This window comes from Mustela putorius, unplaced genomic scaffold (assembly GCF_011764305.1).
Source record: "Mustela putorius furo isolate JIRA1106 unplaced genomic scaffold, ASM1176430v1.1 tig00003853_pilon_pilon_pilon, whole genome shotgun sequence".
NCBI classification, from domain to species: Eukaryota; Metazoa; Chordata; class Mammalia; order Carnivora; family Mustelidae; genus Mustela; species Mustela putorius.
The window spans coordinates 70,753,948-70,776,915 of NW_025422005.1; the positions used below are offsets into that span (position 1 = coordinate 70,753,948).

General features: G+C 39.0%; 1 protein-coding gene across 6 annotated transcripts in view; it reads right to left on the reverse strand.

Annotated features, from left to right (window-relative positions):
• Window positions 1-5,515: 5,515 nt before the first annotated feature.
• LOC101686357 (SSX family member 2 interacting protein) overlaps window positions 5,516-22,968 on the reverse strand; it is a 43,182-nt gene continuing 25,729 nt past the window's right edge. For 2 of the 6 annotated variants that reach the window (XM_045064791.1, XM_004752684.3), the window contains exons 6-14: window positions 22,547-22,682; window positions 20,599-20,674; window positions 20,339-20,528; window positions 17,180-17,330; window positions 14,841-14,977; window positions 14,332-14,505; window positions 11,126-11,240; window positions 10,664-10,829; window positions 5,516-6,376 (exon numbers count right to left, since the gene is read on the reverse strand). In XM_045064791.1, the coding sequence (XP_044920726.1) occupies window positions 6,202-6,376; window positions 10,664-10,829; window positions 11,126-11,240; window positions 14,332-14,505; window positions 14,841-14,977; window positions 17,180-17,330; window positions 20,339-20,528; window positions 20,599-20,674; window positions 22,547-22,682 (1,320 nt within the window). In that variant the 3' untranslated portion in view covers window positions 5,516-6,201. The remainder of the gene's footprint in view (window positions 6,377-10,663; window positions 10,830-11,125; window positions 11,241-14,331; window positions 14,506-14,840; window positions 14,978-17,179; window positions 17,331-20,338; window positions 20,529-20,598; window positions 20,675-22,546; window positions 22,683-22,968) is intronic. The other 4 variants (XM_004752690.3, XM_004752688.3, XM_004752689.3 and 1 more) reach the window with 4 other exon arrangements.

Consider the following 22,968-nt stretch of genomic DNA (forward strand, 5'->3'; position numbering starts at 1 on the left):
AGTGATGAACTTCAACCTTAAGGTTGAGAACCATCTCGTTCTGGAGCAAACCAGCCAACAGGGGCAGCCCGCAGGCAGCATGGGATCATGTTTACACGTGCCACTGACTCTCGGGTGGGCAGCGCTGCCCAGTGCCGCAGGCCCTCTCTTGATCGCAGTCTGGCTGCCCAGGCTAGTGTTTTGTTTTTTTCCCCCAATAGGCCTCTGTTGTTCTCAAGAGACCTAATGAAGTGCAGTGTGTGGGAAGGATAACAGGGATATACTTGAACACTTGAATGTGCTCTAAGGAACACTGAAAAAAGGAATTCATTTGCAAGCATTAATACCCTACTGTCACTTATTTCTTGCCACATAGCTGTGGATGAGAACCACTGGCCTGGTCTCTAGGACTGGGTTTCTGCTCACATGGGCCTGGGGTCCCGGCAGCCTCCACCGGCCTTGCCAGCATCTTCTCCTGATGGAAGGGATCCTTTGCCCTATATTTCCAACCACAGATTTGGCATTGTGTTCTGTTGGAGCACGTCACCAATGTTTCTTTGGTGGTTTATGAGTCAAGCTGCCAAATTCTTTTACCTAAGTTACTTCCAACTGGGTTTCTACCACTTACAGTCAGGCTCAGGCAGAAGTCTGCTGTGACGATGGCATTGGAACTGCCAGTTATGCCCTATGTAGAGCAGTCTAGCAGCTGGGATGGTGACCCCAGGCCCGGTCAAGTCCACTCCTGTTACCCCCAAAAGAAGATCTTGAGGCATGTAAAAAGTGAAGATTCAACATCAGGGACCACAACTAAAGGTTTGTGCTAACATAGCCATCTTCATGTATTTGCCCACTGTGATGGCGTTCCTGTCAAGATGGTGGAGCGGAGCTGGGACAGGGCCCTGTGTGATGCTCCTTTTGCGTTACTCCACTGCTACTTAGAACTGCACCACGAGGGGCATCTGGGGGCCTCAGTCCTTAAGCATATGCCTTCGGCTCAGGTCAAGATCCCAGGATCCTGGGATTGAGCCCCATGTTGGGCTCCCTACTCAGTGGGGAGTCTGCTTCTTCTTCTCCCTCTGCCTGCTGCTTCCCTGACTTGTGCTCTGTCAGATTAATAAAATCCTAAAAAACAAAACAAAACAAAACTGCACCCCAATGCCCATTTCACCACACAGTGACATTTAAAAATTCTCTTTACTACTTGTGCACAGTGTTTCTGGTCATTGTGACTGTGGTCACAGAGGGAAATGGCACACGAACACAGTGCAGAGTGAACAAAGACAGGGCAGAAAGGGCAGGTTGTCTAGGTATATCTTGGGAATTTTCCAGTGGCCCTTAGGTTATTATGTCCTATGAACTATTTCAATTAGATCCTTAATGCTCCAGTCTTGAAAAGATACATGTCTAATTCTGAATGGGATTATCATGATAACTATTCCCTAAAACAAGACTGAGCCTAGCACCCAGACTGAATGATCAATACCTTTAGTGCAGAAAATTATAGTGGCGAATTATGGATTAAGAACCAAACAATTTCACTTAAAAAGGGATCCCAAAAGGCACTTTAGTGGCCTGGAATAAGCTGGAAATTTAGGGATCAAAAGATTGGAGTTTCAAGTTCCCATTTTACCAGTTATTAGCTATGTGTCTTAGGTTCTGAGTCTGTTACTAATTTTTTAAAAATAGGAAGGTTAATATTCTGTTATTCAAGGAATCAAAAGAGGACATGAATGTTGAACATTTTAGTACCTGTAAAACTACCATCTGAACACTTCAGGACTTTTCATGATAATGAAAAGTTTAAAGAAGGTAAAGGAAGCCTTAAATACATTCCTTAAAATATATTCCTTTCCAAAATTAAGAATATTTGACTCCTTTGAATTCAGTGATAAATCTCTCGCACCAGGTTAATAGGTTTCGGCGGTTATTTAAATGACTGAAGGGATGAGCTATCAAACGCACCTGCATCAGGTAGCGGCAAACCATCAGCGCCCAGCACGTGGGTTCGTGGTCCATACTTCTTAATCTCAGGGGAGGTCAGGCTGGTTCCATATGTCTAGGTTCTGGACAAAGCAATGTAGGTGGAAGGCAGGTCTCCTTCAGGTCTGGTCTGTAGAAACACCCAGCACCACCTGTAGGCTGCGGTTTTCCTGGTTTGACAACGTTGGAGGCCACGTGCTCCGCATGGCACACGTGAAGATGGAGGAAGACTGCCCCACCCACATGAAGAATTTCATAAGCAAGAGTTGATTTTTTGTATTGAGCCACACTGATTTTGTGGGGTTTTGTTGTTGTTTTTTTTGTAACATGGCCCATTCTGTCTTAAATAGTTTGCACAAACAACTAAGCTAGATGGGGTTGGAAATAGGACTCCCACCCTCCAGGTTCTTACACTCTTGAGAATCTGATAGTGTATTCATGCCAGTGAAGCCAAGTGCTAAATTATTTATTTCTTGTTATCAAATTACCTTTTTACCATGTGTCAAGCATCATACTAGGTACAAATATTTCTGAATCTTAAATATAAGAAGACTGAGGTGGACCTTTACCAGGGACTTATTACTGGCATTTACAGTACTTTCTGAATCCTCTGAATTCACGTATGTGTAAATGTCAAGAATATAAAATCTTGACCAGTCAAGTGAAATAGTTTTTAAATTTATCAAATAATTTATCAATAGTCCACTTCATTTTTGTATCCCTCCTGAAAAATATATTTAGAAAAGAACTAGAATAAGCTATTTATAACTAACTTATAACTTATTAACATGTCCCAAATCTTTGCAAATGTACTTTCGATTAGATAGTAATATATGTTCTTGTGGAGAGAAAAATCTTACATTGCTTTGCAAGACAGTTTTTTTTTTTTTTTTTATTAAGATTTACTTTTTTGACACTGAGCGAGCACAAGCAGGGAGAGCAACAAAGGGAGACGGAGAAGCAGGCAGCCCAATTTGGGACTCGATCCCAGGGCCCTGGGATCATGACCTGAGCCGAAGGCAGATGCCTAACCAACTAAGCCATCCAGGCGTCCCTGCAGGACAGTATTCTGATTGTAGAAAACAAAATGAAAACCCAGCAAAACAAAATGATAAATTACACAGTAAATCCCATAGGAAATAATGTAAAGACTTTTACTGCCCAGTCATGTCACTGTCATGCGCAGAAAAATCAGTCCAGGCTCTATTACAAGACCAAATGCCTGAATGGCATGTCCCATTCTTTGTTCTAGTTTAGGTTTAAATAGTCAGTCTCCCATCCAACTCAGAGGCTCACAGTGGTAGTGTGTGCACTTAACTATCTAGAAACATAGCAGTAAGTCCTGACATACAACAGGTACTTCATAAATGCTTAGGAAAACAGTGATATAAATTAAGGACAAATACAGAGAAAAGTGTATTTACCAGCCTTGGTGACCCATACTTACCTTAAACCCAACCTACGAACGGACTCTGAAGATCTTAAAACAGGGCGATCACACAATGGGCTTGCTGGCTTACACTTTCTGGTCATACACACCTAAGACCTCCTAGCACCATCACACAGCACGGAACGTGTTTTCCCACAATAGCCATGTTACTACAAACCTAAACCCAAGACTGGTAAGCTAAGGTAGGAAACATGGAACTCTTTTGAAATAACAAGTGTTTTAATTATACCATAGGGAAAACAATTTGCTGTGGACTATTCTGCAAATCTAAATATGTATTACATTGCTTCTACCAAAAAAAAAAAAAAAAAAAAAAAAAACCACAACACCTACTCATTCAGTTAAATTTTAATCTTAATTTTCTGGTATGATGATTCTTCTAAGTTTCTCATCATCATAAATTCAAGATAAAAAATTTTAAGGAGTAGGAAATACAATTTTTCTCTTAATTTTGGTGGCCGCTTTTGTCCTTTGGAAATTCAAAATGAAAAAAGGAATTCAAAATGGATGGCATGTAAAAACAAATGAGGTGCAAGGTTGCGGATTTACATGTTGATGAACAAGAAAACATTTAAGAGTATTAGGAGGACTTGAAAGCTAAGGTTCCCTGTGGTACCATGACTGAATCATCGCTCAACCTAAGACCGCAGCATTGCTGGATTGTTAAGTACACTGCAACTACCCAGAGAAAGGGAAGGAAAGCAAAATCCCAGGAGTTGTAGGTGTGAAGTCGGGAGTTTTCCAACATAGAAACCATTCCCATAATCTGGGAAGTTCAGTGTGACTGGGAATCCCTTTGGAGTTGGAATTTACAGTAAAGCAAAATGGATGCTCCCAGGTCAAACATACAATTTCTAGCTATCTGTGCAGACTTTTGATCAAAAGTACAATGAACTGGGCTTTTATTTCACTGTATTTTTCCCCCACACCTTAGATTTCAAAGTAAGTGGGAGTTTCTCCTTCCACTACGAGAATGCAACCAACTTAAAAAATGGAAACAGAACAAAAAATAGATGCTCCTCTGTAGAAATCCATTGTCATGGAATGCACTATTCCCTAGAGTGAGACTTACTTCAAACACGAAAGTGTTCTTTTCTGGAGAAGTTTATGAGGGAAACCCCCGACAAAAAAGTTCCTGACAAATGTATCATGGACTGTTTTTAAAATTTGATTGCTTTTCTTCAATCATTTAAAAAAAAAAAAAAAAAGCTCAGCTGTTTCTTCTTTTGGGATATGGTATGATCTTGGTAATTTTGTCATTTCTAATACTTAAAACTGTGAAGAAGTGACCATGCATCACACTGAAGGTCGTGAGTGACTGCTTTGCCTTTAAGGGCCAGCTTTTTGAGACTATAAATGTGGTTATCGTGTTACAGGCAGTTTTACTAATGTCTTGTCTGATACTCAGTGATAGTCTCTCAGCCCTGAAAAAATGGTTGCTGCTACACAAACTCCTATACAGTAGGTGGAGGACAAAAATAAGACCACTTTTCACATGCTGAATTTAAACAGAACAGCCCTACAGGGTGAATTATGTCTGTGGCTGACTATGCACTAGAGAACGGGAAGGCAGGTGAGCCCTGCAGGCTCAAGCCGGGCTGATCTGTGCAGGCTTCTATGCGCACACAGGGCTCGGTGCCGAAGCTCTGTGGTCCAAGTTCTGGGAACGAGCCCGGGCCTACAGTTATCATCGTCACTAACAACATGCAGAAACACGCAAGCAGTTCCGAAAGCGAGAGGACTCAAGTTTGTCCAGAGTGGTGATATTTAGACAAAATCGGGTGCTTTTCACATTGTCAGATTTATCATGAGCAGCACATACCCCAAATATACCAAGCCCGAAGTTGTGGTTGCGGGACTGGTCCTCATGTAGTAAAGAAAATATCTCTATTCAGGTACCTTAAATATCTTCTCTCACCCCAAATATCTTAAAACAATATTCTTTAATTGTTTATCCAAGGTACTTTTGTTGTCTTGCTTCTCCTACCTATCATCAGAAGTTCTTCGAAAAATTATAATATCCAAAATATATAAAAGTCTGCTGCTCTAGAAATCTCAAAAATGTAATGGTAGTGATAATTATCTAAAGAAGTCAGCTTCATGGAACAGCTTTTGAGTATTTATTGCTCAGATGCATTCAAAAAATTCTTGAACATAATGTGGCAATGGCTCTAACACATCTGTAAACAGAATACCACTAAAAAAATTTTATTGGCATGAAATACTATAATTATGGATGTGTAAAATTTTTAAATCTTAAAGCCTCTTAACATAATCATGTATATCTATGTACAAAACATACATAAATTTCACTTTATTTAAAACATATGAAAGAGGAAATTTCAAATCACACTAAACATAATAAATATAGAACTTGCTTTGTTAAAAATCTACAGTGTACATTCAAGTAAAGGCTAAACTTCCAATGCCAACTACATATGAGACAAAATTAAAACATTTACAATAATCAGTTTCTTAAAAGTGCTATTTTTTAATACCTATAAGAGGAAACTCATTCTAGTGCTTCTGTTCCCATCCAAACATATACATTCCTCTATTCACAGAACCAGATGCTTCTGTTACTAAAAATACATATCCAAAGCTTTTATATCCTTTTAAATAGATTCAACATTTTAGCTCTTTGGGGGAGGAACAGGAAAGTCCAAACAAACACCTCAGACCATCTTAAATTATCAGAGACGACGGACTTTATGACTTTATGACACACCCTGTTTCAGCTGAGATGTGCAATCTGGTGAACGTGTTTGTGAGAACAAGTCCAGGCTGCATGTCTAAGGTAAGTCATCTTTTTCTACATGGGAGTTCGTGTGGGTCAAGGAGCAGCCACTGTAGCAGCCTTCCTGTGATCCGGGGCCCGAGGCCATGCTCCATTTTGGACTTGCACCTTCTCCTCCAACCTGATTTGGTTTAGTTTCCTCAGGAGTTATGTTCAGTACACTGATGGAGCTGTTGGGAAAAGAAAGATAGATCTTTTTTGTTTTTTAATTAATTTATTTTTTATTTACTTTCAGCATAACAGTGTTCATTATTTTTGCACCACACCCAATGCTCCATGCAATCTATGCCCTCTATAATACCACCACCTGGTACCCCGACCTCCCACCCCCCGCCCCTTCAAAACCCTCAGATTGTTTTTCAGAGTCCATAGTCTCTCATGGTTCAGCTCTCCTTCCAATTTCCTCCAACTTCCTTCTCCTCTCTATCTCCCCATGTCCTCCATTCCATTTGTTATGCTCCACAAATAAGTGAAACCATATGATAATTGACTCTCTCTGCTTGACTTATTTCATTCAGCATAATCTCTTCCAGTGCATCCATGTTGCTACAAAAGTTGGGTATTCTATGGAATATTAAGCCTCCATCAGAAAGATCTTAATAATCATCTCCTCCTTCTTTTATACTTAAGCTCTGCCTGAAGGTCCAACCGCCCCTTGTCCTATGCTAAGTAAAATCTGAGGACACACAGATTAGGAACAAAGAAGTGTTTCAAAACGTCCTAATTTGTCACTTTTAGCCTATCTATCTACCTTTTTATCTGTTTACCCATCTACTTATTTCTTTGGTCTACTCTGACATTCTCTACACAGCTGAGGCCTAAGATAGACACAACGTGTGAAATTTGAAAGCTCATATATCCTTATGTCCCTGTCTTCCTGCCACTATTTAATAATCTCTTTGTTTTATTCCTCACACATCCATTTGCTCATGCAAGCTTTCCTCCACCCAGCCATTGCCCCGCACAGCTATTTAACGAGTGTTGACACAGCAGTAAGGAGTTGAGACTCTAAAGTCAGAGGGTTTAGGCTCATCCCCACTGGCCTGTTCAGCTCACTAGTCACGGTTTCTTCAGCTTCCTCAGTTGTAAGATGGAAATAATAATAGCATCTACCTCATAGAGGCGGATGGAACTGAGTTAACACACATTAAGCGCTTACACCAATGCTCAGTTGTGTCTGGGGGTAACAATCTCAGTGTCTGAACACAGACACAGCTGCTACCCTTCAATGACACAATCTGAGAGGTATTCTGCGACCAACCTCAAAACAAAAAATCTGGCGTGCCTGGATGGCTCAGTGGGTTAAAGCATCTGCCTTCGGCTCAGGTCATGATCCCAGGTCTTGGGATGGAGCCCCAGGTGAGGCTCCCTGCTCAGTGGGGAATCTACTTTTCCCTCTGTCCCTGCACATCACCCCCTTCACCCATTCTCTCTCTCTAATAAAAAATAAAATCTTTTTGAAAAAATCTGCCTAAATGACTACTTTCAGATCTAAGGAGTTAAGTCAACAAATGAAACATTTTTACCAACTAAACATCCTATATAATTTTTTCCACAAATATACATTTTTTCCCCTAAATATGCATTTTTTGTCACTTTGGCTTACTAACTCAAACTCAATGTGCCAATCCTAAAAAAAAAAAAAAGTTGTTTTAATTCTAAAAATCGAAACCCAAAACAATTAAAAATTTTATTTACGCTTATTTGCCAATACTTAAAAAAAGAACCTGCTTATAATTCAGCCCTGGGAAACCTTGCCATCTCAGACAAAATAAGCTCAATGATCAACTAAATTTTCTCTGTAATTCTGTACCTAAATTACTTTGTGTAAAATTTTCCATTCTACAGTGTAGAAGCAATGAGGTTGTTGATGTAGAAATTAGCTATAAATACTCTTATCATTTTGTTATAATCTTATTACAACCCAGATCCAAGGTGCTTCAGGAGCAAGGAGTCCAAATTTACCAAATAACTTAAAATTTTGAGAACTATGTCAAGCTCCACAGCTTCTCTCCTGATAACTAGTAACTCAATTCTGTGTTTTATCTTCAGAAGCCAATGACCATGAACATGAATAGCTCAATGGAATTTCTTTATGCTTAAAATTGTGGTTCTTGGTGGCACCTGGGTGGCTCAGTGGTTAAGCATCTGCCTTGAGCCCAGGTCATGATCCCAGGGTCCTGGGATCAAAACCCCACACCCACTGGGCTTCCTACTCAACAGGAAGCCTATTCTCTCTCTCCTACTCCCCACCCCCTGCTTGTGGTCCCCTCTCTCGCTGTCTCTCTCTGTGTCAAATAAATAAATAAAAATCTTAAAAAAAAATTGTTTCTATGTCACTGATGTTGTTTAACCCTCGGAATTCATGAAGGAGAAAAGCACTTTTATAATCCATATATGTTTACATGTATTTTCATTTTCATAGCCTGCTACTGAATATGGACCAATATGGCTGATAATGGACCAAGTACTGTTTTAAGTGCTCTAAATGTATCATCACTGAAATCTCATGTAGGTACTAAATGCTGGACTTACCTTTATTAGCACAAAATAATGTCCTAAAGGATTATTAATGCAAATATTTATTAACTAAAAATAATTAGATTAAAAAGTAAGAATTATAGAGACATAAAAATAATCGAGGCAACTGCTATGTTCTCTCTCGGATAGAGAACACAGCTGAAAACGGTAACTAGAATTTGTGTTATTTATACAGGTGGTTCTGATTGGTCAAATTTGGGAGTTTAATAACATTCTGTATAAGACAATACTGAACTTACAGTATTTTTTTATTGTAAATCCCAAACTTTCAAACTCACCCATTAGTCAATCTGTTGGCTCTTAACTGATCCCATCAGGTCTGCCTTCATGTTACAACCCTTGCCTAAACTGTGACCATCTCACTGCAACTCCCCAGGAGCCTCCTAACTGTGTTTCCTGGCATCTAGCATGGGATCCTATAGTCTTTTTCCCATGTAAGAAAACAGTCACCTTTTCAAACAGATTTTTTTTTTCACTTTCCTGTTTAACCATCTCCAATGCTTTTTCTGTTGCCCTCAGAACAATAATCCAATCCTACAAATACAGACTAAAATACTTCACAAATGAGAAGTCAAATATGTGCATGTGTGTGGGGATAGCAGAATGGGGTTAAGGATGAACAACATGGTCATGAGTTGATAATTGTTGAAGCTGGGTGATGGGTACATAGGGCATCATGACTTTATTCTCTCTTCACCTGTAGATAGCTGAACTTCTACATAATAAAGCTGGTTTCCTCATCTACTCACCCAGGGCCTTACAGGGTGTGACATCTGCCCACCCTTTACCACCCCTCTCCCCTCTTGGTCTTGCTCACTAACACCACTCGTCCTCCACAGACACACCAGTGTTCCGCCTCAGGTGGAACACTTGCCTGGAGGACTCTTCCCACGCTCTTTTTGGCCCCTCAATATTTAGGGTCCTACTCTTTTTACAAATTAACAATACATACAGGGTCTTATTCTTTTTAAGCTTCATATTTTCATTTTTAAATTCATTTATTCAACAATTCTTGGTCCACGGGCTAATGGGCTTCTTCAACACTTACGTCCAGACTAGCCTCTCACAACCACAGGTCAAGCATACCAGAGCTCCGAAACCTGCTCTCTAGCGAACCTGCCAAACACACCACCCCTCATGCTACCATCTCCCACTTGGTTAAGAGGAGAGATCACCACCACTCTTTCCAAAGTATCCTTTTGCTCTTTTCAATTCCTCTCTCACTAGGAATGTTCTATGTGCTTAGCTAATTAACCTTGGAATAGGCTCTGAGGCAAAATGCTGATTTTCCACCTTATAAGGTGATTTAACAACTTGACACAGAGAAAAATACCAAAACGTACCAGTTAATAGAGATACATGGGTTAAAAAAAAAAAGAAAAAAGAAAAGAAATATATGGGTTTCCTGGGGTTGGGGAACAACTTTTTGTGACCCTGTCATTTTTGAGCACAGATTTTTACCAGTCACTATGAGGACATTTTTCTCAGTTCTTTGCCCTTCAACACCAATAAAATGGGAATAGCAAAAGAAATTTTAAAATATAATATTCTACAAAGATGATGAAAATATCCTTCTATTTAATAAAATTAAAGAATTCAAAATACTAAGTGATTCCTGTAAATAAGACTGTTTTTAAATTGTTCTTTGGATGTGAAGTGAAATGAATAACATCATATGATTTCACTCCCAGCAGAATGGAACCAGGTCTACCTTGCTCACTACTGTCTTCCCAGCACCTAACAGGTGTCCTTACACGATGGCTGCCCAATAAATACTTGCACAACAAATGATCAACCTACTAAATGCTCTCCAAAGCCACTACCATTGCTAACACCACAGACATGCCAACTTGCCCTCAACAATGCAACTCCAGCAGTGGGACAGAAACATGCAAAGATCACCTACAGACCAGTACCTATGCTCAGACGCACAGGAACGTGTCTGGCAAAAGTCTGAAGTAGAAGGAGAAGCAGGAAGAGACTTAGTAAGTTTGGATGCGCAAACCAGAGATCCGTTAGACACGCCGTGAGGCTTCTTCTGCCGTGGCCTTGAGTGCACTGTTAGACTGTCCCGATCAGAACCTGTGAAGAGAGAAAAGAACATAGTAAGTGTGTATGGTGAGGTATCAACAAGGTGAAGGGTATTAATTATGATGATCTTCTGCAGGGGGTGAGGTCTGGGGTAGAACAAGTTAAGGTGGGTGGCCCCTCTAGCCCTTGACTCTGGTTGATCTAAACTCGCCATCTCTTCTGCATATTCCATAAACATATAAGGATCTAGTTTTAAAAATATTTGGTGATCTGCAAAGTTGCCTATTAATAATGGACAGTATCTATTTACATGCATTTTCTGATTAAAGAGTTAACGAAGTACTCACTTCCTGAGAAGGCACTGAAAAGTTTCATATTTTCTGAGTTCTGGTGGTCAAATGTAGTCATATTTAAAAACTGTTGCTTTAACCAACTGGCTCTTTCTTCTTCAAATGCCTTTCTCTATCATAACAAGCAAACCAAAGAAATATTGATCAATATTTCAACATTCACATTGTTGGCATTTCCCATGACTTCTGTAGTTGTTGGTGTTTGCTTTCTGGCTATCATACAGATTTTGTAAGTCAAATGAATTAACCTAGAAAACTAAGAAAAATTTTATTTAAGTAAATTATATTTAAGAAAGAAAAAATCAATAAACAACTCATCACTATTTTCACATCTGTTTTGAGTAAACTCAAATGGACAATCCAAAAACAAAAATCATAGCATATTAGCTAAACTCCTGAACATACAGAACATTATAAATATAGAATTACAAACAACAGAAAAATATCCACTGCAAATGAATCCCTTGAGAAAAAGGAGTTGTAACTTTACCAGGCATTGTTCTCAGCCTCTACCATCTACCAGCGCCGGCAGCCATCACCACTAAACCACAAGAGGGCACATGTCAGACCTTCCCCTTTCCAACAGTTGATAATCCTAAACTCACCCTCAGCCCTCAGGTCGCTCACGCTTCCTTCTCATCCTTCCCTGGCCCCAGTGGCCCCAATGCCCAGAGGCAGATAGTTTCTCCTACAGAGAGCTGGGAACAGGACACCAAGTAACCAGAGTATCTCTTGAAACAGGCTGGGAGACAGAGACCCAGAAATAGGTTCCCTGAAGTTAGGAGAAAATGCTGGTGCAAATTTTCTGAGAAAGTTAGCTATTGAGGAGACAGATTTTCACAGCTGTGGAGGACTTCCATGCTAGTTACTTTAAACATAACATAGTCTTTCATTCCTAAATTCAATACAAAATCATGCATCGCCAGACATTTGAAGAAAACTAAGAGCATGACAGAAAAATAGCCAAAATAAAGAGATTGGACCAGAGATAAGATAGTTCAAGAGGCCCTTTTAAAAAAATTCTGACACAAATGATCAGATTTATGAACACATCTGTAAAATAATATAGTGCTATATAAGGAAAAGCAAAAAATGAGGACACAAGAAAAAAAAAATCTAAAATAAAAACTCAGTGGATGAAGGAAAGAGTTAAAAGTGAGAAAATATCTCTGAATTCAGAACATAAAGTTAATCTATAGATATAGTCAGAGGCCAACCATTTGCCTAGTAAAATCATTCCAGAATGCAAGAAAAGTTAGAGAAGGAAAAAATACAGAACTAAAGAAAATATCCCTAAGTGGAAGAAATACAGTGTCTTGAGGCTGAAAAGGAGCTACGCCTAGATATATCCTAGTAAAATTTTGGAACTTTAAGATAAAAAGATGGAGAAAAGAAGGAGAGAAGGCAAAAACAAAGCAGGATATTGACTAAGTAGGCTATATATATAAATATATATAATAACCAGGCTTCTCACTAGTAAAACCAAACAGCCGAAGAAAGGGAGTAACTCAAAAGTTTTGAGAGAAAAAGTTGGAAACTAAATTCTGTATCCAGACAAACCAATCATATGAATTTATTTTTGGATATTCTAGAATTCAGTATACTTTTCACTCACACAATACTTACCAAAAAAATTACTCAAGAAGGTAATATAGCAAATTGAAAAAGGAACCCAAGAAAGAAGATAACATGAGAAATAACATAAGCTGAATGTGAGTCAGGAAATCATAAAGGTACAAAGAAGTCAAGGGATTCACTATACAGGTATATATAAAAGATTCTCTTCCAGGCGGCAGTCTTAATAACACAGAATATTTTCTATGTGGCCAAATGTATTACTAGGTCAGAGAATGAACATTTACAGAATCATGATGCTGTCAGTGTTCTTTCAAGTGTTAAGTCTCAGTCTTACCCAAAGTACTTACACCTGGATTACTTCACAGGCTAACACTTTGACAATGAAAAGAAAAGCACAGACAAAAACTGGGAAGAAGAGGGACAAGAGAAGTGGAACAAGGGTGACTCCAAGAATTTCAGCTTTCGGGGCACCTGGGTCGTTCAGTGGGTTAAAGCCTCTGCCTTCAGCTCAGGTCATGCATGATCCCTGGGTCCTGGGATCGAACCCCACAGTGGGCTCTCTGCTCAGCAGGGAGACTGCTTTCCCTCTCTCTCTGCCTGCCTCTCTGCCTACTTGGGATCTCTGTCTATCAAATAAATAAATAAAATCTTTAAAAAAAAAAAAAAAAGAATTTCAGCTTTCATTGGGATAAACGGACACTGTCTCAAGAGGAGCAAACATGAAATGGAAGCATTAAATATAATAGTTAAAGAAAAAGTCAACCATAAGAAACCATTTTTAAAAAGTGAGGTTAAAAATGTTAATAATATGATGAAGAAGTCATATATATATATATATATATATACACACATACACAGTGAGGAACAGTGTAGATGAGAGGTATGATAAGGATAGAAATTCTTTATTTTTCATAGCAGGGGAATCAACAGACTTTTATCAAGGGGAAAAGGCTGAAGTATATTAAAGTTAAAACAGTAATTCCCAGAAGAATTACAAGTTAGTTGTTACCTCTGAGGAATGAAACTGGCGGTAAGAATGGGTGATATTTTTTCACTTTGTGGCTTTTTATACAGGTTTTTATTTTTGAAACCATGTTCAACACATTACTTCTACAATTTTTGAAAGGGAAATATGAGGGTTAACAAATTTTCAATTAAAAAGCGAGCTGTAGAAGGGGTATGTACATATCACTGGGGTGGGGGGGGGGAGAGCTTCCATTCATACTCCCCTCTCCCGCTTCCTAAACAACAAACAGGCTCTCAGTCGCACTGTCTTTTGATGCTGTAGCTACTGACAGTGGCCAGATCACAAGTGTCCAAGAGAGATCTCCTGTAGGAAGCTAAATACTCATTAGTAGAAAGCCCACCCAAAGGGGATAATGGATGCTTATGGTTTTCTAAAAAGAAAAGTTTCAATTCCCAAATCGGTAAAGGCAGAACAATATCCTTCTAAAGTAGTTCACGTGCTTACAATCCCTTCCAGTTATAAGATCACTGGTAAAATACTTGGAAAAAACAAACACCGGATAGCAAAGAAACAACCAAAGGCAGAACTTGGATGCAGTCTGCTGCACCTCCCTAGAACTCCCCAAAGCTCTGCAAGGAAAGCTACTTGTTGAAAATACCTCTAGGCCGAGGCGAATAGCCGCTTCTGTAAAGCTTCGTCTTTCCTTCTCGAAATTCTTTTTTTGCTCTTTAAACAGGGACCACTCTTCCTTGAGACGCTCCTTCTCTTCCAGCAAGTAACAGTCTCGTAGCAGGGAAGTGGTGTCATCGTCACATGCAGTAGCGAGCTGCTGCTATTAAATTTGGAAACATAGTAAGTTCCAGGGGGTCCCTGCAATGCTCCCCGTTAAAATTAGAGCAAGGGAAGCAGGGTCAAACTTTCAGGGAAGGACAGAAATGATGAAAAACCAGAAAGACAAGCAAGGATTCTCATTTTCCAGCTGGCGAAGTCCCGCCTGAGGAACAGCGTACATTGTACCTGTCAGCAAGCCAAGAACTGAGCTGAGAGCAGAAAAACGACCAACGCTCCAGATCTTCTGAGATACAGGAGGAACAATCTAGCAAGGCTCAGTTAAAATCCTGACCACTCTTCACAGGAAAACAGCTTGATAAGGCAACTCACACCAACCTGTAAAAGCTGCTGCTGAGTTTTAATCATTTCTTTACACTGCTGAATTTCTAACTCGAGTTTTTCAGTTTCTTGTTCGTGGTCTTGTCGTGAGATGACGTCTTCATCGTTAAAACCTTCTAGGTGTACCTTTGAAACTAACATAAAACCAGTCATTTGATGTAGGTTTTTACACCACTCAGTTTATGGTGCTTTTAGAATTATAGTTAAAAATCAAGGCTCTCAGAACTTGTCTTTCTAGACTCTCATAGGTTTTCCTAAAAGGTACTTATTCCCTTTGCCCTTTAAAAATTTCATAAGCTATAATAATACAACTAAATTTATAGTATTTTAGCAGTATAAAAAAATTTGAAAAGCAAAGCAACTTATTATAAGGTATTCATGACAACTATAAATTCGTACCATTTTGGGACTAAAATGATATCTTTACTAATAGTTCTACTATGAACATTTAATCTGTAATCCCTACTTACCCAAGACTATGTCCTAATAACCTAAAAGCATCTGGCTTCAGCTCAGGTCATGATCCAGAGTCCAGGGATCAAGCCCTGCGTTGGGCTCCCTGGTCAGCAGGCAGTTTGCTTGTCCTTCTGTCCCTCACCCTGCTCGCGCACACTCTCTCTCTCTCTCTCTCTCGCTTGCTCACTCTCTCAAATAAATAAGTAAAATCTTAAAATAATGGACAATCGATATTCACAAAAGAGAAAAATAATTAACAAATCCATAAACTACTTTGGACTCTTCTTCAAAGATCAATGCAGTGCTACAAAGCTTGTAAATTCCTATTCAACAAAGTCTAAACACACTTGCCATTTACTAAGAGATGGAGACTGACATCAATAAAATCTCATGTAAATTAATTTTGGCACAAAATGTTGCTGATTACCCTTTACTACTGAAGACAACTGACAGTGATTTTATGACTTCTGACATTTAGAATAACTTTTCTTTCAACAGACTTCATTTACTGAGCAGAAACTTTTTCTTGATTTAAAAGCATGCAAACTTTAACAAATATAAATATTAAGAATACATTCATTAGTGTAAATCTATACTATCTGCAGTGACAGGGAATGGTGTCTAAAATACAGTGTTAGGGCGCCTGGGTGGCTCAGTGGGTTAAGCCGCTGCCTTCGGCTCAGGTCATGATCTCGGGGTCCTGGGATCGAGTCCCGCATCGGGGTCTCTGCTCAGCAGGGAGCCTGCTTCCCTCTCTCTCTCTCTCTGCCTGCCTCTCCATCTACTTGTGATTTCTCTCTGTCAAACAAACAAACAAACAAAAAACCATTTAAAATACAGTGTTAAATGAAAAAAGCAGTGTAGAAAAAAATATGTAATGTTCAATTTCTGTTTATATATGTGTATGTGTGTGTATATATATATATACATATATATATATATTTTTTTAAAGATCTTATTCATTTATTTTACAGAGAAAGAGTGCAAGTACATGTGCATGAGCAGCAGAAGGGGCAAAGGGAGAAGGGAGCGATAGAATCTCAAGCATTCCCCACTGAGTGCAGAGCCCCACATGGGGCTCAATCCCACAATCTTGAGATCATGACCTAAGCTGAAACCAAGAGTCAGATGCTGAGCCAACCAGACACCCCAGGTTTTTATATATTTTTAAATAAATATTTTGTGGGTGCCTGGGTAGCTCAGCCAGTTAAGTGTCTGCCTTTGGCTCAGGTCATGATCCCAGGGTCCTGGGATCAAGTCCAACATTGGGCTCCCTACTCAGTGGGGAGTCTGTTTCTCCCTCTGCCTGCTGCTCCCCCTGCTTGTGTTCTCTATCAAATTAAGAAATAAAATCTTCAAAAAATATATATTTTGTAAATGCCTACAGAAAAATCCAGAAAGATAAGCACCAAACTGTAAAGTGTCATGAACAAGAAAAAGAAACCTGAATTCTACTTCATATATTTCTTAATTGATATTTTATATTAAACATCTATTATTCTGAAAGTAACTTAAAAATAAATTAGTAGGAACCAGGAGTATGCAAATATCTAGGAATAATAAGCAAAAGGCTCATATTTATACCATATCACGAATAAATTCTTAATTTCCAAGATCGGGAAGAGACTCAGTTCACCTTATTCAATTGTACGTTGCACTCAGAATCCATGGTTCAGAGAAAGATTCACTGAGGGGAAAGTATTTCTCAGTGAGGTTCAAACCTCACCTCCAGAAGTAGATAGAAGCTTTGGTGGATTATCAAACCACCAAACTGAGCTCCAGTACTTCAGGGTCTGAGCCCCTGACGTGACTTTCCAAGTGACTGAAATTAAGAACTGAGTGTCACAACTCACTTTGCAGGCACCAAGACAGTAAGTTACCTTGGTTATCAAGTTTTTCTACATGACTTTTCAAAATTCTCCACTGTTTTCTGATGCTGTTGGTAAGCTGCTCTCTTACAGTCTCACAGGAAAGGTCCCACATGCTCTCCCTACTCAGTTCCCCAGCATCTTCTTCAGCATCAGAGATAACCTACAAGCAAGAGAGATTGAGAAGGAAAGACTAGTATCTTAAAATGGCTCCAGATACTAAGACAGTAGTAATCAAACTGATTATCAGAGATACCTATCAAAATCATTTCTGTGCTGCCTCTTATGCATATATGACCTAATATTAAAGACAGAAATTCTCCAATTCAGGCCTCATCAAATATGACTTTGAATCCAAATATAGTTAGTGATAAGAGTCATGGAGCTGTGTGAGGAAGAGTTATTCTCTACTTGTCCAGTGTTATGTTAGAGCTCTCACATGCTACTTAATTCCCAAATCATGTTACAATGTGGGGAAAATGATGCTTAGAGAAGTAGAGATACTGCCCATTATCATATAGCCAAGAGGTAGAATTGAGATCTGAAGTTAGATCAACTTATCTCCCATCCTAGTCTGTTTAAAAAAATAAACCAGTGAGGTTATCTACAAAATAAAAGCAACTGTGAATCCTATTTTTTTCATATAATTTTAAAAAATAAAACTAGGGATTCTTTTTCTTTTTACTCTACCAAGACACTAAATCATAGGAAAATACAGCAAACCACTGACAAAGAATCATACAGAATCAAAGCAGGATAAAGAACATAGGCAAACAATACTAACATATATTATGTCAAAATAATCTGCAGCTACATAAATAATAATATGTATTATTATAAACACACACACATATCTGCATAATAATCTGCAAAGTCCTAAATTTGTTGTTAACAGCCAGGAAAGTGGACAGAGATATACTTCCTTGATATGAACAATAAAATATCTTGCTGGGGAAAAAAGAAAACAGATCAAAGATGAAAGAAATGCTGATCAGACTGTTCCCACAGGCAGGTACGGCAGGAATGAAGGAGTGACTCAGAAGGGGAGAACTGTATCAAAGGCTGCCAGAGGTCAAGGTCTCCCAGGGGAAGCAGGTTGGAGCTACTTGCCAGGAATTCTTCCAAGGAGCCACACCTTCTGTGTGTTAAAGCACGCCAGAATACTATAATTCCATTATTTAAAAAAATGAACAATAATTGCTTCACACTGCCCAGACTGAATGAAACTGAAACCACACACTGAAAATAAAAAATTAACTTGAATTTTGGCTATGTGTTGCAGCTATACTTAAGCACAATAATAAATTCATGAAACCTCAAGGCTACCTGGGCATTCTAAGGTTAATCTTATTCCTCTTGCTATAACAGCTCCAAAATCCTTAAAAGAAGGAATAGAATTAAATTGCAAGAGAAAAAAATTCTAGAAAAGCAGATCTTTTAAAAACAAGAAATCTACTTAAGAGATTATTGCGTCTCCAAAGGTCAACACCTGAATTTTTAAGAATTATATAGGAGACTCCCCACTGGCTGCAGTGGCAAGGAGAGGGGAATTGAAACATCTGAGAAAGGGCTCCTTGCTTGCGCTGAATACATGCTGGTAATGTTAGTAAAGAATGGGGCCAAAAACTGCAGACGCTGCGGGAGTAATGGGAACTGCTCACTCTGGAGAGGGCTTTGTGCACGTACACAACAAAAAGTGACAGACTTGGACAGAAAAGGCGGACGGAGGTCAAGCAGGTCCTGGATTGGGAGTTTCAAAGCCATTCAGGTAATTTTTTTTTTTTTAAGGAAAAAAGAGGTAGAAGGCGGGATGTGCTTAATCGTGATACCACAAGGTAAATAATCCCCTCATACAGGTTTATAAAATACGTTCTGATGACTTGCTGATAATTAGCAGTCCCCATCTACTTTATTTTCAGATTTTAGTCACTTGCCTGACTCTAGAATTTAAACATGTAAAGCGATTGAGTTAAAAGAAATGTTCCCCATTACATGATTTGTTTTTAGACCTCCGCATATATTACTCCCCTTGTGTCACACACTTCTACCCCCAAAACTTGAGGAGCCAATTCAAAGGTCACTCTTGTCTGTGAGGCCTTCCTTGATTGCCACACTTCCTCTGCTCAGCACGTTTGTATCACCCTATTACAGCTCCTAAGATGTGTAACCATTACTGTGGCCTATGCCCCATCTCCCCAAAAGAGCTTCTTGAATGATGCAATGGACGGAATGTTCATGTTCCTCAAATTCATGGTGAAATTCTAAGGCCCAATGTGCAGGTGTTCAGAGGTGGGGCCTTTAGGAAGTGAGGAGGTCATGAAAAGTCGTGTCCTCGTGCGTGGGATGAGTGCCCCTAAAAAGGGACTCCGGTGAGCTCCTCCTCTTCCCAGCATAGGAGGATGAGGGTACAAGGAGCCGGCAATGTGCAACCAGGAGGACATACTCTCCCCCAGACACTGTCCCTACTAGTATCCCGAGTTTGAACTTCCCAGCTCCAGAACAGTAAAAAATAATTTTCTGTTGTTTTTAACCACCCAGTCTGTGGCAGTTTGTTGTAACAGTCCCAAATGAGACAAAGGAAGGAGTCGAAATTCCTTTTTGCTTTTTCTTTCCGGGGACCAGAACATAAAGTTCATTCTGCAAATTTCTGGACTGAATGATGAGTTGGTTCCCAAAGTTAATAAACATTTCATTCCGAAAGTCAAGCCTGCTTAAAGTACACAATACCTAAACTATTTAGAGGATACTCAGCAGAGTGGTTAAAAACATGAACTCTGGGCTGAGACAAACTTGAATTTAAATCCTAGCTCTGTCACCTGTGATACTTGGCTAATGAGACGAGTGTGCGTCAGTTTTCTCAGCTATAAAATGGGGATAATTATGATATGCAAACACTGAATTAGAAAAATGAAATGAGACATGTTCATAAAGTGGTTATCACAGTGTGTGGCACAGAGTAAGTCCCTGGGAGGTCACTTACATCATTTCTCAGGCCACGTCTAGAAACACACAGGAACATTCTGTTGTCATTGTCACAGTGACTAGGGGTAGCAGAGCAATGAGCATTCTGTCCAAAATACCAAGGGTGTCCCCAATGGGAATACCTAGCTACTGTCTAAATTGTTTGACTTAGCAATCCGAAACTCTATTAGAGAGGAAAGAGCCACTTACAGTTCCTGTACTATCATCTGCTCTTTCTCTAGGTTTCTGCTTTTGGGGAGAAAGAAGAGAAATCATTTCCTTTTTCATTTGCTGAAGAACCTTCTTAAGTTCAGCATTTTCCATTAGGATTTGTTTCTGACGATATTCATAATCATTCAAGAGAATTTTATACATTTCATCTTCATTCCTGAGGAAGAAACTGTCAGTATGAAAATGCAGTTATAGAAAGAACACACTAATGAAATATATCAATTTAAATTGGACCTTACCTGGCCTCAGTTTTACCCGTCCTCCAGGAGCCTCTTTTTCCATCAGCTCGCCCCACATAATTTAAAACTTCCATAGCTACAAACACGAACATGCAAAACAAAACCAACTCTTACCATACATACGTTTAAGTGTATAAAACCCTAACACACTCTATACAGACTGAACACACAAGTCAACCTGGTATAGATTAGGACTTGGGCTCAAACAGCCCGGATTTCAAGTTCCAGTTCTCCATCCCTGAGAAGCACTAAGATCTTGACCAGTTATTTAACTATGAAGCCTGTTTCTTCATCAATACAGAGGGAATAATGTATCTACCCAAGAGTTGCTGTGAAGAGTAAAAGAAGTTGTTACAACACTTAACAAAGTGATTGGTATTATTTTATTATCATTATTCATTTTATCATTGGGGTTGGCAAACTATGGCCTGCAGGCCAGCTGCCTGATTTTCTAGATACATTTCATTAGCACACTGCCAGACCATGTGTTAATACAGTTTTAGCTACAAATGCAGGGGTGAACAGCTGTGACCAAAGACTATAGACTCCATAAACCTGAACATGTTTACTAGGAGAATCTTCACATAAAAAGTCTGCCACGCCCTGTGTTCTCATCATCAAAGGAGTCAAGGCCCCTGTGTATTACTTTCTCTTCTGTCTGGCGGGGGATGGAAGCAGTTGCCATCAGAAGGAAGTAAGAAGACAGTAAGTTACTGTAAGTTTAGACTTGATAAAATCATTACGAAACTGTCACTTCCAGTTAGGTTTGGACTAGGAAACAGTCAGACTCCCATAAAATAAGGGCTCTGTTACCAGTCACATCTTTAATAAACCTCTCTAATCGGGTGTTACAGTTTATACTTCCGGCATTTCCTCCTGCTCTTTATTTAATTCATGAATGAACATGAGGTTAACCAACGAAGTTTAAATTTGATTACCTAAAGATTTTCCAATGCTGTCTTAACTGCTTATTATGCTTTCATTTTTCAGTGATTTTTATAAAATAAGCTAGCTGACTGAGTGCAAGAGCTCTGCTCCACTAGATCCATGGGGATGCCACCAGCACCAAGCCGCCTGATGACAGCAGACACGGCCCACCACAGGACAGCCTGAGACACCTGCTCATCAGCTGTTGTGTCAGCAAGTCTCACCAAGCTCAGCTTCGGAAACCACAGTTCAGGGCATTACCGTACACTGTGGCTTAGAACACGACCTACAGTCCACCTGGAAACCACTGTCTGATAAATCAATGCTTGGATTTCCTGTGTCATTATCTTCCCAGGCCAGCAAAACTGTATCTGCGCAGTGGTAGTCGTGCGTGTGTGTGTGTGTGCGTGTGTGCACACGTGCATGTGCACACAGTTCTACTTTTCCACCTATGTGATTTCCCTGAAATTATGCACATACTCGGATGAAGTTGCAAATTGATTTTCAAAAGAGTAACACTAGAAAAAAGTTCACCTTAAGCACAACCATAAGCATAAAATTCACAGTCCATCCTTCAGACTAGTTGCTTCAAAAATGCACAGCAACACTTATTTAAAGGAACTGATGTAAATGATTTGGTCTGATAAATAATTTTATGAACTCAATTCTAAAATCACACTTGTTTTGACACTCAAGACACTCATCTTGAGTTTTCATATGATCAGTTCTTTGTTATGGAAGATCAGAAGATCCTCTGGCTTAGTTTTTCCTCTGTGGAACTACAACTGTCATATTTAAAAAAAAAAAATGTAATTATATGCAACAAAGGAAGCAAAGCAAAATTATTATTTTTGCTAGTGTGCTGCCTCGATTTCTAGTTTATATGGATACACACCATCTACAAACAACTGCATAAAGCATAAAAATAATACTTCATGCGTTATCATGTTCCATCTATTCATTTATTTTTTAGCATATTAGCTTTATTTATTTCCTTTATATTAACCAGTTGGTTTCTTACCTATTTTTTTATCCTTCTTGTTCATAACAAGTTGATGCAGACGTTCCTTTAATTTATTATATTCACGTTCTTTTCTCTTCATATCATGATTATACTGAGTAGCTCGACTTGCAATGATATTTTGTAATTTTTGTACCTGGAAAAAAGCATTTTGGATCAAATGAATCCCTTTATGATTGATAACCACAGGTACAATTTGTAAATTCAAAAAAGAGAAGTCCTAGCATTCACCTCCTCATAAAACAGTTTATTTTAGGATTATTCTTCCTTCCCAATAACCACTGGAAATCAACTTTTAAAGTATCATTAGGTGAATCACATGAAGTCTTTACTTCTTAATTCTGAAATTTGTAGAGCTGCTAACTTCCTAAATTATTTTTCTACCTTTTCTTTATTGTGTTATGATAGTCACCATAAAATAC